The following is a 17,427-nucleotide window of genomic DNA, read 5'->3' as shown; positions in this document are numbered from 1 at the left end:
TTTGGCATTTGCCACTCCAACAGGGAGGAAGACCAGTACAAAGGGCTACAGTAATCCCATTGCCATTATTTGTACATATCTGAAATGCAGTAAGAAATGTGGAACAGCAGAGCCTTCCCTTTTCTGCTGTGGTTGTATCTATCTTTGAAGACCAAATCCAAATTATACCATTCATTATATGGAGCTTTGTGTGGATAGGTCTGTAAGCATACATGGATGATGATAACAATGATGACAATGATGACAATGGCATGTAAGTACACATGTACACATGATAAATCCCTCCCAAAAGTACACTCATCCAAAAAGATATTTAATTCTGGGCAAAGGAGAGTTTCATACCTTTAATAGTGGTGTCTGCAAAAGCCCAGAAAAAAACTAACACATACCCGCTCTTCAACTGAATGCACAGAATTTGCTTCTACCCCAGACTTCAAAATAAGAGCACTTGGAGCAATGGACACAAATCATGCAATTTTAATATTAATTTTAAAAAGCATTTTAATTTAAGCTCTTTCTCCTTCAGAGATCTGTTCTGTACTGATCTGGTAGAGCCAAATACTGCAGGATTATATTACAAAGTCTCTTGTGAGCAACCATATTGAAATTAATGGATTTCTTTCACATCTACAATTGGTATAACGAGAGCAAAAATTGGCCCCCTGTAATGAAGCTGGTCCAGTCTTGGAAGTGAAGATATGGGAAAGAGTCCAATAGATTTTAAACATCTGAAACATTTTCAAGATGTTTTTCATGTAACAGCAGTAGCATACAAAAATTGACTGAGGTACTATAGAATGACCTGGAATGAAAGACAGCAAGGTGAGTATCTTTTCTAATCATGTTTGTAAGCCATCCTTTCTAAATACATATAATTTCATAATAAAATATATGACAGGTAACATGCAACTTAGAGAAAAAGTAGTTTTTCAAATGCTCTGTGATTCCTTAGGGGAAAATAACTATGTTATGTACCTATTTTTTCTAAAAACATAATTTCTGCATATCGCGTCTTCAAATATTGATGGATAAGCTGCAAATTGATCAGTAAATGGATGAAAAATTGAAATGCTTCCTTCTGTTTCAAGGACTGGGAGGTGAGAACTTGCCCTAGTTGGTGGGAATTAGTAGGAATTCTTAACTCCCTGCTTACATCAGGAATGAAACAAACCAGGGTTTTATGTCTCGCACCAGTAATGGCACGGCTCATCATATATTCATCCAGTTAAGGTCTCCCTTTAAAATATAATCTCTAAACCTGAGCTGTTAAATGGCATGGACCCCATCCTGTACTAACCTCCGAGAAGGCTTATTGGCCTTTGAAAAATGAAGCATGTTAAATATTTAACAGCAAGGATTGTATTCCACCGTGTTGTCTCAGCTATGCCCTGGCCCATTTAGCAGTGCAGCCGTTGTCTCGAAGCCTGCAGCTCCACGGCTCCCGCGCCGTGTCCAGGCCTAGGCGACCTAAGGTGTCCAGGGTCTGCAGCGTTAGGTGGCCCTGATGCAAGGCGCTGTGAGGCTAAGGATATTGGGTCTCCGGCTTCCCCAATACACAGGTAAAAGGCTTCACGTCTCTAGAGCCCCATCTTACCTGGGATCTGACTGCTTGGCTAGGACTTTGCAGCAGAGACCCTAAAAGCATTTAGGGAGTTGGCAGTTTAAGAGTTTAAGGCTCCTGATGCTCCTTCTCGCTATGAGACATCTCCACACCCTGGTCTGACTCTCTGGGACACAGATACTTGGCAGCGTTTTGTTGAAGAAATATCAAAACAGAAGCCTTCTGCTTTTCTAAAGGACTTGTTCCGGTATTTGCAGAGAGAATTTTGAAAACTCTAACTTGCCTTTTGAATCAAAATTAAAACACAGTCAAGCTGCTGGCATTTCCCACAGAAAGGAAATCTAGGCTTTGACAAGCTCTACCTTTCAAAGATTTCAATCCAACTCAACCCACCACTAGAGTTTCACGTATGGGATCTGAACTTTGTGACTCAGATTTTTCTCTAGATTTTTCTGGAATCTTCACTTTGTTGCACCCGATTGTGGACCTCTGCCTGCTCAGACCTACTGCAGAAACATAACCTGAAATTTTCCATGCCAAATTTTTCTTGAGAATAATATCAATTACTCCACCAGTAGCAGAACTAGGGAATCCTAGTTTCCCAGTTTAAAGACAATATATATTTATACACCTTCTCCCACAATAACCACATATCTCTCTTTGTTCAACTTATCTTTGTTCCTTATGGTTTGGGATGTAACAAAAGGTACTGAAGCCAGCACAAACAATAACTGCCCTATGTCAATCTAACACAAAATTTTAAAGCAGTGCTAGTATAAAAATTTTAAAACCCAGTAATTTTCTGAAGCTTTATGATTCAATCCCTGAAATAAAAGCATTGATCCAGATATGTAATTGACCTATGGCAACACCATAAAATTTTAATTGCTGCAAGACTGAAAGCAATACTTTCTGTAATCAATTAATCAGACTTCCTGAAACTTATTTATTCCAAACCCCTGCTTAAAATGATTTACAGCTTGCAACATAAAATGAGGATATAATTAAAGAAGAGAACCTCTTTCTAACAGCACATTCATTTTTAAAAGCCATCCAGTCACCCAATACATGTAACGTAAGCAGATCCAACAGAGACAGTGGTGATCTTTAAACTGAGCTGCAAAGTTCCTACACAGCTCTGGATGGGAGAAATATGAGGGGTTCAGATTCCCAGGCATTTTTTTCCCCACTATTTTTACTTCATTTACCTTGGCCAAGAAGTCATGGGGAAACTGATTCTAAAAAACCAGGTCTTTAGCCTCTCTAAAAGCCAGATCCCTTTAAATTGAGTAAGGTTTAACATTCGGAATCAGTCTCCTGGAAAAAAAAAAAAATCCATCATACAAAATTTATGTTCAAGATACAATGTGCGCTGGAAAAGGTCTGAGCCACTTTAGGTCTGAACTGAGTATAGACCTGAAGTTGAACATAATCCTTATCTGCAGTTCCAGGTCAGTCCAATTCTGTTTTCAAATTATTTATCTGTTTGAGTATTGAGATAGTGCTTCATGGTAGCATCATCATTCTCACGTGATAGTGCATCTCCCAGAACAACCTCCCAACCATGAGCTGCAGAGTATGCCTGGGGCAGTACTGGACAGTGCTAAGATATTCACTACATAGCACTAAGATACTCATTAGTCCAAAACCAGTTACTGCTACCAGGTGTGATGGCTATAGAGGCTTTCTCTAGAAGAGGAGAGACCTGAATTCAAGTCCTTGTTTAATGAATACATGTGTTTCATTAAAGTCCCGGGTTATTGAGGAAAAGGGTGGGCATGAGATTACTGTATTAGCTCTGCAGGCAAACGAGTTGCATTAAATGCCTGGACACTGACAGCGCTTTGGTGTGACTAAGGCACCTACAGCACAGCAAGATGCAGACACAGCTGCTTATGGGCATGCCCAAAGAAAAGAATTCATCTAGCTTGGGACTGTAGACACCTGCCGACCCCCCGTACCTCCAGGGACAGGGAAGCAGCTGACTAGAGAGTCTGTTTACTTTTTTTTTTTTTTTTTTTAAATTAATGTCTCCTGTGCCTCATTTCTCACTTTATAAAAAATTGGATAATAATATGTCTTTCCTTTGCAGTGTCAGAAGATATGTATATTTGGAGAAAAAAACCCCAAAACTGTGTTAAAAAGAAACTGTGACTAGAATGATCAGAGCAAATAAAAAATATTTGGAGGGTAGGGAGATTTCTATGCTGACAATGATTTTGGACATTCTATCCTTAGCTTTGGAAGTCTGACATTCATGACCAGATATATTTATTATTTAACCCAAATATTTAGAACATTTTACTTATTTCCAGATTGTACATATCCTACACATACCATTATTAGTAAGTTATATGCTATTTATATTTTTATTACTGTAAAGTTTATAAACTCTATTGAACAAATATTGAAATTCACCTCATGCTAATTTTATGCTAGAAAACTGCATCACTTAAATGGTTACCCAAACTGAACACAAAAAGGACAAGACCAAAGGAACTTACTCATTCAAAAGATCGTTGAAAGTAATTGTGCGGGGTTTGGGTTTTTTTTTTTTCTCCTTTATCCTCTATCATTATACCTTGTATTTAGCAAAGCCAGTGGATAAAGCCAAAGTAAGAGGACAGAGTGAAATCGCTATCCTCAAAAAGTTGAATAGCCAGGTGTGTTTTTTTACTTAAGCAAGCTGCAAATATATATTTCTACTGTGACACGAAGCTGCATAGGAGAAAACATGACATAGTCTTTCGTGACTTAAGAAAGCACTCCTGTATTTCATTTCACTCTGTCCTCACAACTATAATAACCATTCTTCTTTTCATATGGCTAACATATATTACAGCTGATTGCGTTTCTCAGAAGAATTGAGTATGCTGAATTATATCTGGGACTTTTTTTCCTTGGTCATGCTGTCGTGTATCTCTACCTTTGAGGAGAGGCTGAATCTTGCTTTACAGTCACAGTAGATGGTGATATGGTTTATGCTGATCTTTAGTTTCTGCGGGAGTTTTTCCATTGGTCAAACAACAGCTTTCAAAGGAGGAGACTCCAAAACAGGCCCTGTACGTGGCACTGTTTGTGGCCTCTCTGTCTGGGGATAGTATTTCATAATTTTTTCTACTGTGTTTTGAGTTACTTTTTGTATGTACTGTAGTTTCAGCCCCTCAGGAGACACTCCACAGAATCTGTTGCTTAGTAATAGTAACCTTCATGGAAATTAGCGTGAACTTCAAAAGAACAAAACATCTTTCATTAGTCACAGGTTTTCAGATAATGAATTCCTCTGAGAAAGTTGATTAGAAAAGCCAGCCTTCCAGAATCAAGTACCACCAATGTTGACCTAAGATGAATTACAAAGGTTAGTATTGCTCTTGAAAGGGCCATTTCTTTGTACCCCTTAAATTATGTTCGAGATTCTTTCTACCAATACCCAGGCTCACCTTGACAATGGCACTAATAAAGTGAAGTTTTATGTAAGTGGAAAGAGCCTCTCATACAGAATAAAGCCGGAAAGAATTACTGTGGTCATATAGTCTGGCCTCCTGTGTAATATAAGTCACACAAATTAATTATTGTCCTAACAAAAGCATGTAAAAAAAAATCTCAAATATAAAATGCTTTTTGAATTTTTCTTTTTCCTTAGAGACCAGCTTAATTAAAAGAACCCCTGGTGCATGGTGAGGAAGAGGGGTTAAGGACCAGAGGCACCAGTAGAGCTGCAGACTCCTATTCAGAGTGTCAGAGATAGGGACCTACATTCTCTGTGCTGTGAGCAGAGAAAGTCAGCCACCTCGGCAAGCTGGCTGTCATCCACACAATAGGAAAGCAGCTGCAAGGAGCCACTCAGTAGAAACACTTGGCAGAACTGACACCTTCCTGCTGAAGTCCTGGCTTCCATCCCCCTACTGCACCCACCTGAAATCCTACCTCTCCATTTCATTTGGAGGAAGGCTGGCACCTAACTAAGAAGAACTCATCTCCTTTAAAACATGGCCACATGAAAAAGGACGAATCTCACAGCCTGATGGTTAGCGTGTGCTGCTGAAGAGGCAAAGTGAGGTCTGATTGCCTCTCCCACCACTTACCTGGTAGCCACAGCATGGTGCAAGAAGCAGCAAAAGCTTTGTGGGGCCAGAAGAGTGCACAGGAATGAGTGAGATTCTGGTGCCTGGAGACCAGGGCACTTGAAGCCTCAGCTCCCACCCCTGTTTGTGGGATTGCTGATGCATTTCACATCAGGTAATGACTGAACAAAACCTGAAATCAGCTAGACAGTTAGGACCATCTTTGACGCTTCCAACTTGCCCAAATTAGTAGGCTGCAAAGTCAGCCCCCCTCAGGTGAGTCCCTAGGCTTCTTTCTTACTTTCCATTCAGTCTTCTAAATCTCACATTGCTCCCTCTATCTAGTCTAACAAAACAGATAGGAGAGCAGCTCAGTCTATGGAATGATGCCTTCTGGATTTCTAAATTTGAAGAAACAGAATGGGATAATTACCAGCACTTAAAAAATTGTGCTAGAAGGCTGGGTAATTTTAGGATTGGCTTTATAAAGACTTGTCTATGCCTGAACATGAGAAATCAAAGACCAAATAATTAAAGGTACAAAGGTAATGCATTCTAGTCGAACAATGCTAAATCCCTGTGTAGAAGCTCTCACATAGAAGCAAAGTGAAAAAATTAGACCAAACTGAGGCCTATTTACTTTTGCAGGAGAAAATCCACATCACGGTTGAAAGTGCAGGTATCTCATGCTTCTTGTCTACAACAGAGCACTGAAGAAAGTGAATCAAAATTCTAAAATGCACAATAATTTTTCCAGTGCAGGTATCACCAGAAATCACCAAAAAGATTACAGGTAGATTCAGACACTTTAGAAAAAGTCAATAGAGCCTTAAAGCCCTGCTCATCCACATTTGACCCAAATGTTCACAGGTACCCAAGTTTCCCACATTAAAATTCCTTAAATGATTTGGGGTGAGATTAATCTGACCAACTGAGAACATGTATCTCTCAACTTAACACTCCAGGTTTTCTTCTTAATCAGTGGAGAGACACCAGCTTTTCCAGGCTGTTTCTCTCATTCCTTTTGGAAGGTAAACTTTCAAACCTGAAAACATCCTCTCATCTCCACTGACTGCAAAAGAGCCTCAAGTGATCAGTGGAGCTGTCTACGCTATAGCTAGCTAAAAGATCACAGGTGTATCCCATCATATGCATCTGCTTCTGCGTATGTCCAGAAGTGCTGCAGCACTGACAGCAGTGACCAGCGCAATGGCCATCTCAAACTAGAATTTACAAAATAGGCTTTACATCATCTGCATCACATGAGAAAGTCCATCCACAGGCATTTTCAGAGCTCACCCAACAGCTAAGGCTGAAAAAAACCCGTAAACTAAGGCAAAAGTCTTGGCAGACCACTTCCTTAACCTAATAACTCAGTGGTGAATATATTTAGGAAGGAGATACGATTTCAGTTCCTCTCAGGATCCCAGAGAATTTCAAACAGTCTCTCCTGAATGCTTTAATCAGTGGATTATCACGTAGTCTGAGGTAAGAACAGAAAGGGCACCCCCACTCCCTTCTGTAAAAGCTGTTTAACTTTGAACAGAATAATTCAATATTCACTGGAAGAGAGAGGCACCTGGGCTGGGGTAGTTACTGCACATGATGGGGAGAACCTGGCTTCCACTGCTGCTCTCCCAAGAGACTAACTGTGAAACTCTACACGACCTTGTATCAAATGGTGGCCGGAGCACAGCCTCCGGCTTTCTTGTGAGTACACTCACTCCTTCTCTCTGGCCCAACAAGTATTAAATGTGAACGAGTCCACAGGAGGGAGTGACAGTATCTCCCATCTCCTCTAGAACACACCGCAGTACACAGGCTGATACATGATGGCTTCAATTCTCCAAGGGAAGGAAACCCAAGTCCAGGGAACCAAATTAAAAATCATACTGTTCTCACAGCTAAAGTGTTAACAAAGAAGCAAGAAATGATGGAAGAGATGCCGCTTCATCATCTGTCTTCCTTTGAAAGGAATGACTTTTTCAGAGCATTGACACCCCAAAGAACAGCAGGGCTTAAACTATACTGTAGCACTGAGATTTTCCTGTAAGTTTCAGTGGCTCCCTCCTGCCATCCCAGGTGTTTAGGCAATACCCTCAGTCACCAAAATCTCCCCTCTGTCCTTGACACAGAGCCTAGGCCTGGTAAATCAAAAGGAGGGACTGTTAAATTTATCACAGCACTGACTACATCCCCTTTGGAGATCAGATTAACTGACTCTTGGAGGAATTATTGTCATTTATTTTACGAGACTTTCTCTTTTAACAGGCAGAGCAGTGTTAGTGGAACTCCTACTCTTGCTGGTGAACAGGCTTAATTTTATTTCAGGTCAACCAACAGAGGTCTGAATTGCAGTAAACTATTTAAGGCAGAGCAACAATTAAACAAGGAGTATGTCTCATTATTGCTATGTTCTGCACCCACACACCAGCAAAGCTGGTTATCTAGACAGGACAATAGAACAAAACAGTTAACAAGTTCTACTTTGATATTTACGAATTCTCTGTCACTTATCTGCAGTACCGTTAGTGATTTTATACCAAGCTGCATTCACTGTCACACAATAAGTAGAACAGAACCCAACATTCTGTGTATAAAGTATCCATAACTTCCATTTCAAAACCAAAATCAGCTCTGTAAGGGGCACTTAAGAAGTATCACCCATTACAACCCACAATTTTCCTCCATCACACAGTGCAGCCACCAACTTACGGCTCTTCCCCCTCGTATCTGAGCTGACTTGTGATTGTATTCATGAATGCCCTTTATGTTTGAGAGCAAGGTGTAGGAACTTTTGTTCCAGCGGACGCTCACCGGCAGGTCCTGTGCCCGGGGCACTCAGAGACACAAATCAGCTAAGGGATTCTTATTCAGCCATGAATTAGCTACACTGCTGTAGCTCAGTTGCCAAAAGACAGGGGTGGAACAGAACCTGTAACACCAGTGGGGATAAAACCAGAATCCTGCACTAGCTGCAAATGTATGTGCTCCTGTGACAGCTCTTCCCTGACAGCCTTAATCTTATAACCAAAGGTGGTAAAACTCACCCTCTGCCCAGCAGAGATGGTCCAAACTGTTCTCAAGATGGGAGGGAATCGCACTAGGTGCTTGCTGGCTCCACAGCTTCTCCAGGCACCTCCACCTCCTCCTGCCATCAGCACCAGTGTCTCCTGCCACCACCGTGCCTGCTGCAGTGCACAAGGCGCTACCTCGGGGAGGTGGAGGGGACCAGGACAGGAGAAGGGAGGAAGAAGTGATTGTTGCGGAGGTACGAGGAAGGAGTCTCAGAATTAGGCATGTGGGCAGCCGAGCAAGGCCCTTTCCAAGCAACTCTAAATACCCATCCCCTCTCAGGCATTCTTTAGGGACATGCCTTGACTCTTTATCATTCAGAGAAATTACTCCAGCAGAATTTCTCCTACATCATTAGCAAGCTGAAAAATTTCCCCAAAACAGCCAAGATGCTGAGCAGTTTTCATTCTACTAATATGGGAAATAATCCATCACATACAAACATGCAGCACTTGAATCATAAAGGTCACTGTCTTGTGTTGAAATGAATCATGCCATGCAGTACCCCTGCCTGTTTTATTTATTTCACAATAAGATGATCTTAATCACTCAGTCCTAGCTAAAAGGTAGTACACCCAGTTCAGGTAGTATTTTTAGGAAAGTTATTTTCTTTTTAGGCTTTTTCTCTCTTTTGCTAGATATTATTTAATTTGTTTTAGATATATTGACACATCTCTACCCCAATGTCTCAGAAAATTGTGTAAATTCATTACAAAAGAACCACTTTGGCTTAAACAAAACCATCTAAATCAGGCAAACAGTCTTTGTTACTTAATATACAGATAAAATAACTAACGTGTTTTAAACTATTAATTTGGGCATTAAGTCCAAGCAGCGTGTGAATGCACAAAGACAGAGCAATTCTATAGACTTTTGCTACATTGTTGGAGAATGTTCATGTTTATTTTTTCTTTTTTTTTTTTGTTTGTTGGTTTGTTTCTCAGGTATTTTCACAGGTGTAATATGTACAGAAAAGACAATGCTGTTCTACCCAACAGCTTGTTTTAAAACAGTAATTCAAGATTTCTCCACAGCAGAAAATGATAACTACTCAAAAAAAGATCAAACCAGTTCACAATGGCAAAGTAGTGGCTCCTGAAAAACTGGACTTAAGAAATTCCTCACTGTTCCAACCACAACAAACTTGTGCTCTGAAATTTTATTTTTCACACAAAAATAAATCAAAATCTCTTTCAAGGAGGGCATTGTTGAATGACTTGAGAATTAACAAATCTCAAACAGTTGCAGAAAGAGCACTGAAATCTTGCAGTTGTTTATGCATATGCCCAAATAAAAGAAAATATGAAAGCATTAAGCATACAAGTGAAAAAAATAGTAACAGAAAGCAGTAAGAGGCAAAACAGTTTTCTTCTCTATATACATAAATATTTTTACATGAGTAACAAGAAATGTCAAAAATACACAACTTTGAGTACAAGAGAAATCATTTTAGCAATAGATTTGTACAAATGAGACTTGTGTAAGCAGCATGCTTTGACAGAATGAGTTAAACTGCAACATAATTCAAAATACATTCATTTCAATCCTCCATACCAAAGATTCCTGAAGATGTAACATGAGGGAATACAGTTCAGTAACAAGTATCATTTCTGGAGAGGAAGAAAATTATAATTCCTCTGTAGAATCAAGCAGGATCAATTTCAGTTTTTAAAATCCTTGGTCTTGGTCAAGGTCAAGCCCACTAAAATGCCTCAGTAACCCCAATCCTGCCAACACCTATGTGTTTTAACATTACAACTGTTAACAAGGTTATGCTGATTTTGACAGGATCACAGACAGCAAGACTGAGCAGTTTAGCGGTCTTCAACTTGGTCCTAGGACTTCAGCTGTAATTATCAAGGCACTGCTCTAAAGACAGTATATTACACGCAATAGCCCAAACAGTTCTGTAAACACATAATTACCCCAGGGATCCTTCTATGCCACCTTGTTTCTTTTTTTAACACCCTTTTGTTCACTGTACGCTCTGATCACCTCTAAAACCTGTTAAGTGTGAATACTGTATCACCATGTAAGTCACCTCTGAATTTGGGCCACGCAATTTGGGTTTCTTTTTTCCAAGTATCAGCAGACGCAGCTCTGAGTGGGAACCCTGTTACAGTCAGTGTAAACAAACACTAAATTATCAAGACAAATTAACTTCCTTTGATGTTTGCAATTTCCACTTCACAGCCAGTACTTATCAGAGATTATGAAATCCTCACAAAATGTTTTCCCTCCCCCTTCAAGAAAATAATTTCACTAACTTTCCTGTATTACTCATCTTCTTTCCTTTTTGACTTACCATGTTTTACAACATTCATTCAAACACCTTACATGATAGCTCTGGAAGACAGAAAAAATACCTGTTCCTGCCATCTTAGACAGTGTATGCTCTCACTCTACTACATTAGCTCTAAGCACAATCTTGCTGCTTTCAGAGATAAACAGGCATGACAGCTCTGAAACAGAAAATCCATACTAACCAGGTCATAAACTTCTGCTATCAATGTAAATGTAATTGAGAAATAAAAGCTATACCGCAAAGACACACTAAAACACTCTGTTTTACAGCGGAACTCCTTTACTGCCTGTCATTTTGATCAGAAAAATCCATACCATCATCAGTGAAGTTGACAAGGAATGGAAAGCACAGACATCAATAACATCACCACTGCCTGGGTGCCTTTACATGTAACCCACAACCTCAGCTAGCACCTTTTTTAAAAAAATGAAATTACTAATTCAAAATTGTTCCTTTTATACTCCTAAAATTTAAATATTGCCAACACTTTTACCAATAGTTGTCAACGAGAAGAACAGAGATAACTGTTAAATTAGTTCTTCACTGAAGACCTAAATAAAATCTGGGGTGTAAATGTTCAGTTGGCCTCAGGAAGCAAGCCATCCCTGGACATCCACACAGTACAGGGCACTTCCTTCATACACATGTGTATGTGTATATACACATGTGTATGTGTATATACACATGTGTATGAAGGAAATGCCCTGTTCTGTGTGGATAGATAGAAATAGATGAAATTGCTATTATTTTGCTCCTCAGGCACAAGAACAGTGAAGAGGTTCCCATGCTTTGGGGTACCAAAAAAGAGATGGAAGCAAGAGAAGCCCAAACCCTAGCCCTGGTTGCTAAGTTTGTTGTACATTAATCCTCTGGTACTTGGTAACAGACAGCCCCAAAAAGCCCACTGCAAGGACACACAAATTCGGCAGGCATTCTTCCCCAGCTTCAGTGTTACTAGGGATCTCAATTCAAAGCCCAAACCTAAGTTTTAATTTTACTTACCTCACATTAAATATTTATTTAGCTGATTAAAAAAAAAAATGAAATATCTGAGTCCGGATTGCTATCATCAAGGAAAACCTCTGCCTTTCTGCTTTCTAGGCAGCCTGAAACAGCCTGACATTAATCAGAAAGGTGGTTTGGCATTTCAGGGAGAGTAGCTGATGTCTAATAGATGAGAACAGCAGAGTAAACCATTGAGGCAGCAGGCACTACAGAGGAAAAGGAGCAACAAATAAATCAATGTAAAGTAGTATCAGAGGGAAAAGGGGAATTTAACTTACATCCCCAGCAATCTCTGCTGGCCAACTGTTATTCATTATTACCAGTTTATGGTTTCAGCCTAATACTTAAACTGAAAAGCAAGCAAGTTGAGGATTTTTGTCCCAGTCACTACTATGTGGACTAATTCCTAGCCTCAACTATGGTTCATGTACTATTTGTTTGCTGGTTTACTATTTCTAATTCTATCCCAATGAGTGCCTGACAGCATGATTTCAGCAGTATAGAGCACACCTAGCTTTATACGAGCTCCAAGCAGAAACAACATTACAGTGTAAATTGTAGGCCCAAAGTCACAGTTTCAGATAGGTTTTCAGGCCTACCATCAGGTTTAGATAGCTTGTAACAGCCTGAAATAACAACTACAGCCACCTTTTCCCCCTGTGGCAATTTTCAGATGAACTCTATTTTTCTAAATCTTGTGTTAACCTAAATGTCAGGACATGGTATTTTCATTGCTTTCTTTCCCTTTCATTCCTCCATTTTCTCCTTCCAACTCCCCTGATAATTGAGCAGTTAATGTTACTTTTGATCAATTGTTAGAAAAACAGCAAATCTATGACTGTGCATGTAGCTATACCAACATAAATTGCCCTCCTAAGAGCTTACATGGGTCTTTCATTGAAATTCACCAATATAACAAATAATAATAATACCCCTTCAATACAGAACAAAATATTCCAATGGACAAATTCTATAGTAAATTTTGTAAAGTGCACAAAAATATTAATGGAAATATTAAAAAAAGAAAAAAGTTTTCTAGTGTCACCATAAAACTTCTGAAATATTGTTAAAGTTAAATAGAAGTAATCTAATGAGACTTTTTGGCTCTAATACATTGGCAGACAGCAGCAACGTTTTTCAGAAAAATTACACCAACTAAATATACTGTATCTTAGCAGCATAAAAAGTCCCTACAATTAGATGCAATTGCAGGCCTAGTAAGCATAAACCTGACAAAATGTTACAAATGTAGTTTTCATTTAAAAGACTGGATTTCCACAGAATCCTAGAGGTAACATTTGTTATTTTGTTTACATTGTATTCTGGTAGTAAACCCAACTATAACCAATCACTTCCCCTCCCTCTATCTTTCCTCCCAAAATTGCACAGAGTACTGGAAAATTTAATCAAGTTATAAGATACGGCCACACTGAAGAAGCCATATTAAACAAAACAAAATTCAACCTAAAGCCTAAAAACAAATAGTCCCAGAAAATAACAATCACTGTCAAACAACCGCAGCTTCACACTACCGACCGATGCTCCCCACACACATAGATGGCACTGGGTCGAATGCGCCGCCTTGTATGGCCAGGTAGCTGTGGCAAAAACTTGAAGTATTTGGGCATCAAGTCCAAGCATGCATCATGAAACTTCTTAATCCTCCAGTAGTAAATCAGTGGGTTCAGTGCAGACTTGAGGTAGCAGAGCCAAAGTAGCCAAGTGCTTATCTCAAAAAAGTTGTGCTTGTAGTAGAAGTGGCTGTTGAATGTGGCAATAAGGCTGTAAGTGGTGAAGGGTGCCCAACAGACTATGAAGACAAGGAACAAAATCAAGATGGTTGTGAAGGCACGAGTTTTAAAGCTCATATCAATATTCATCTGAAAAGGTCTCTGTAAGCTCATGAGACCAAGTTTGCTGGCCTGGCTGAGGCATATGCTATCAGGGTGGCTATGGATACGAACTGCATTGTGACGGACGGTGTTGAGTATGCCCATGAAAGAATACAGCATTACCAGGAATGGAATAAAAAAAGAAATTAGCAAGATAACTATCACATAGGCTTGGTAACCTGGGCTTGTAGAGTAGCCAAAAACACACTGAGGTGCTCTCGAGGGTATCTGCAGATTAGGATTCCCTACTGATAATGGAAAAGCAACAACAAAGGATGCTGCCCAGGAAATCACAATGAGAATCTTTGCACGGTAAGGGTTCAGTTTATCTTGCCTCTGAACTATGATAAGAAATCGGTCAATACTAATAATAAGAAGAATGGCTACACCCTCTATGACAAAAAGCCAGAAGAACATGGCAGAGACTCTGCAGAATATATCCCCAAAAATCCACTGAGTGGTAATGATTGTTATCAGAGCAAAAGGCATGTTCAGCACTGCCAGCAGCATGTCTGCAAAAGCCAGGCTTGCTAAGAGGATGTTAATTGCAGATCGCATAGCTGCCTTCTGGTAGACCATGAGGCAGACAACAAAGTTTCCGAGGAAAGAAACCAATAGGATAAATATCATAGCAGCAGAAAGAATGATCTGGAGTGGCAAACTCAAGCTCCTGAAAACTTCTTGCGATGGCAGGATAGCTGTAGTGTTTACCAGAAAAGTACTTCTCTCAGTGGTGAGCACGGCACCTGAACTGTATCTCAATGGCTGTGTTGTGCCACTACGAAGCAAGAACTGGGGAGTGGTAAAATTCGTATAGGCATTTTCATAAACAATAAAAGTAGCATTTGAGGTCCCAGAGTGGGCCAGTGTCAACATTGCTGAGAAAACCATTGCTTCAGGAGAAATGAAAGCAGAACCAAAGGTCTTCAAGGCATTTCATCTTGTTCAGGCAGTATCTTATTCCTGGTCATTTAACAAATCAAAATTCAATGTCTGAAAGCATCAAAGTTCTTAAATTCATGTCAGTATTTCCATCTGAAAAAGAAGAAAGAAATTTGAAGAAGCAAAGTAAGACTCTCCGAAACTAACAAGAACCAAATGATTGCCCCACTTTCCTTAATGACAAAAGGATCCTTAATACATATTTACACTTCAGGTTGACACAACTTAAGCACCAATCACAGGAGTCTTGTAATATTTGTGGTGTTTTTCTTACATATCCTATTCCTGCAGCTTTGCTGATACCGTACGATACTCTCAACTCACCGAGCTTTTTTCTACTATAACCAGGACTGGAAAACTTTTGTGTTTGAAAACAAACCTTACTGATTAAGAGTGAATAAATCAGATCAGTATCTTTATTTAGATCTCATGATTTTTAAACTAACTTCATGATTTTGTTTTTAAACTGCCTACAGCTGGAAACTTTAGTGACATTTCCAAATAGCTTAAATAGTATCAGTGTCACCTATCTGCCTGTTTGGTAAGCACCGAAAAGCCTACCTATCTGAGCTGTTCCACGTAATACAGAATCCTTGGTTCCATGTCAGTCATCAGCAGCAGATGCCTCCGGAAAAACATGTAAAACATCCTAACCTGTTATTAATTATTAAATAACTTGTCTGCGGGTTTAAAGTATTTCTCAATTTGTTTCATTTAGTGACTGATTCATATCAAGGTGCAGGAAACTAACTCTTCTTCAGCCACTACAACCCTTCCCCCTGCCGCAAGCTTTCCTGCTTTCACTGGTCTAGACATGTCTCTGTTAATTCATCTCGGTATCCCACATAATTTAACCATGTGTGCCCTCTTTTTCCCTGTAAATCTAATCCTTAGACATTCTGCTGAACTCCCTCATTGTTATGCTGATACAATGCAACAATTCCTTTTATAGTTCATGCGTACTGTCTTGTGGTACTATTATTACATGTATTGTATTATTATGTGTACTGTTCTTACAGACAAATAAAACACAAAGGAGTTAAGAGTTGTCTCCCCTTTTCAGTGCTAGCTCTTCATAGAACTCCTCCGCTCTATCTTGGACTATTAAATTAAATGCTCCCAGAGTACTTTGGCATCTGACCAAGCTGGAAACTAGAAGGATTATATGCCCTTTTAAAAACCAGATCACCATAGCCAGAAACATAAAGTGGGATTCACCTCATTCATTCTGGATGACTGTAATAGTCACTTCAGGCTGTTTCTGTGGTTTTAGTCAGAAAGGGATATAGGCATCTTCAAAGGGCAGTCTATCTCCTCCATCTCTGCACATGGTGACAAGCTTCTGCTACTAACTCGAGAAGCTTATGTCTGGTAACAAAAATCTTGTCTGCACTATTTATGCAGGTTCTGTTTGTTATCAACACTGGGCAAAAGTGAAGGGAGGAAGGAATGCTTTTACGAATTTACACAAGGACCACAAGCTTCGTGGAGGATCAAAAGGTAGCTCTTCCCTGGATAATACTTCACCAACAAAGAAATGAACTGTGAGACAACAAAGTCTAACCTATGTCCCCAGTTTGGGCTTCTAGTGATCCGAATGCAAGCCTGCTTCGGCTGCTGCCAAGGATTCATCAAGGAACGTCAGCACTATGACCTGCTCCTCTCATTCCATAGCAAAGCTATTCCCTTCCTATCTGCAAGCTCAATATCGCTAGATGATTTCCAGGGCCAGACCACCTTCAGCATTTTTTCTAAGACAAATGATTAATCTCTCTGTCTCCTTTAACTTTCAATGGTATCCTGAAGAGACATTACTATAAACATCCTAATTTCATTGAGTCATACAAATTCCACTTTCTAGAGGTCTTCTGGCTTGAATGGGTGGGAATGCCACAATTTTCTATTTTATCCTATTATATTTCAAAGATTGTTAAACTCAGCAAGAGTATACTAAGCTATGTACATTGGCATTTTGCAAAAATGCCAAATTCTGTTAACTTTATTCTAGATTTTCCTCTTCTCTCCATTCTCTTTTTTATTTTACAGTAACTCTTCTAGAGAAAGCCTCAATGTTAATTACACGCTAAAGCATATATAGTAGCCAAAACTCTTCTTTGGTCCTTATAAACCTTTCCTTTACTAGTCATCTTTAACATATTTGTTAGAATAAAGTCTGTAACGAATAGCAGAAAGGTTAACACAGCTTTCCAGGATAAACAAGCAAGGATTTTAGCAATGAACATGAAAATCTCACCCAAAGTTCCACCAAGGTTTATGACTCCATAAGCCAAGAACACTGAAGAGCGAAGGAAGCTGTAGCCTTCCGCAGAGTCTGCAAAAGAGCATAAATTCAAAAAGTAATTCTGGATTTAACATCACGGAGTACAGAAAATTAGATCCCCAGGGCAGTATCTTTTAGAGCTCTGTAAACAATAAGCCAGCAAAGGTAAATTTTGCATTTGACTGTTTTTGACAAGGTCCCTCCACGAAAGCTCTAAAAGAAACTAATCTGCCATTAGATAAATGTAAAGCCCTCTCACAGACAATACTCCGTTTAAAATAGGAAACAAAAAAAGGAGCAGT

General features: G+C 39.5%; 1 protein-coding gene across 1 annotated transcript; it reads right to left on the bottom strand.

The window, feature by feature from the left end:
* Window positions 1-13,533: 13,533 nt before the first annotated feature.
* GPR63 (G protein-coupled receptor 63) lies at window positions 13,534-14,793 on the bottom strand. Its single transcript, XM_009493478.2, has one exon. It carries the CDS (start codon window positions 14,791-14,793, stop codon window positions 13,534-13,536), a length of 1,260 nt encoding a protein of 419 aa, XP_009491753.2.
* Between the last annotated feature and the right edge of the window lie 2,634 nt (window positions 14,794-17,427).

Source organism: Pelecanus crispus, chromosome 3, assembly GCF_030463565.1.
Source record: "Pelecanus crispus isolate bPelCri1 chromosome 3, bPelCri1.pri, whole genome shotgun sequence".
In the NCBI taxonomy this organism is placed as follows: Eukaryota; Metazoa; Chordata; class Aves; order Pelecaniformes; family Pelecanidae; genus Pelecanus; species Pelecanus crispus.
The sequence above is the reverse complement of the archived record's forward strand: the minus strand, read 5'-3'. Positions and strand labels throughout refer to the sequence as shown.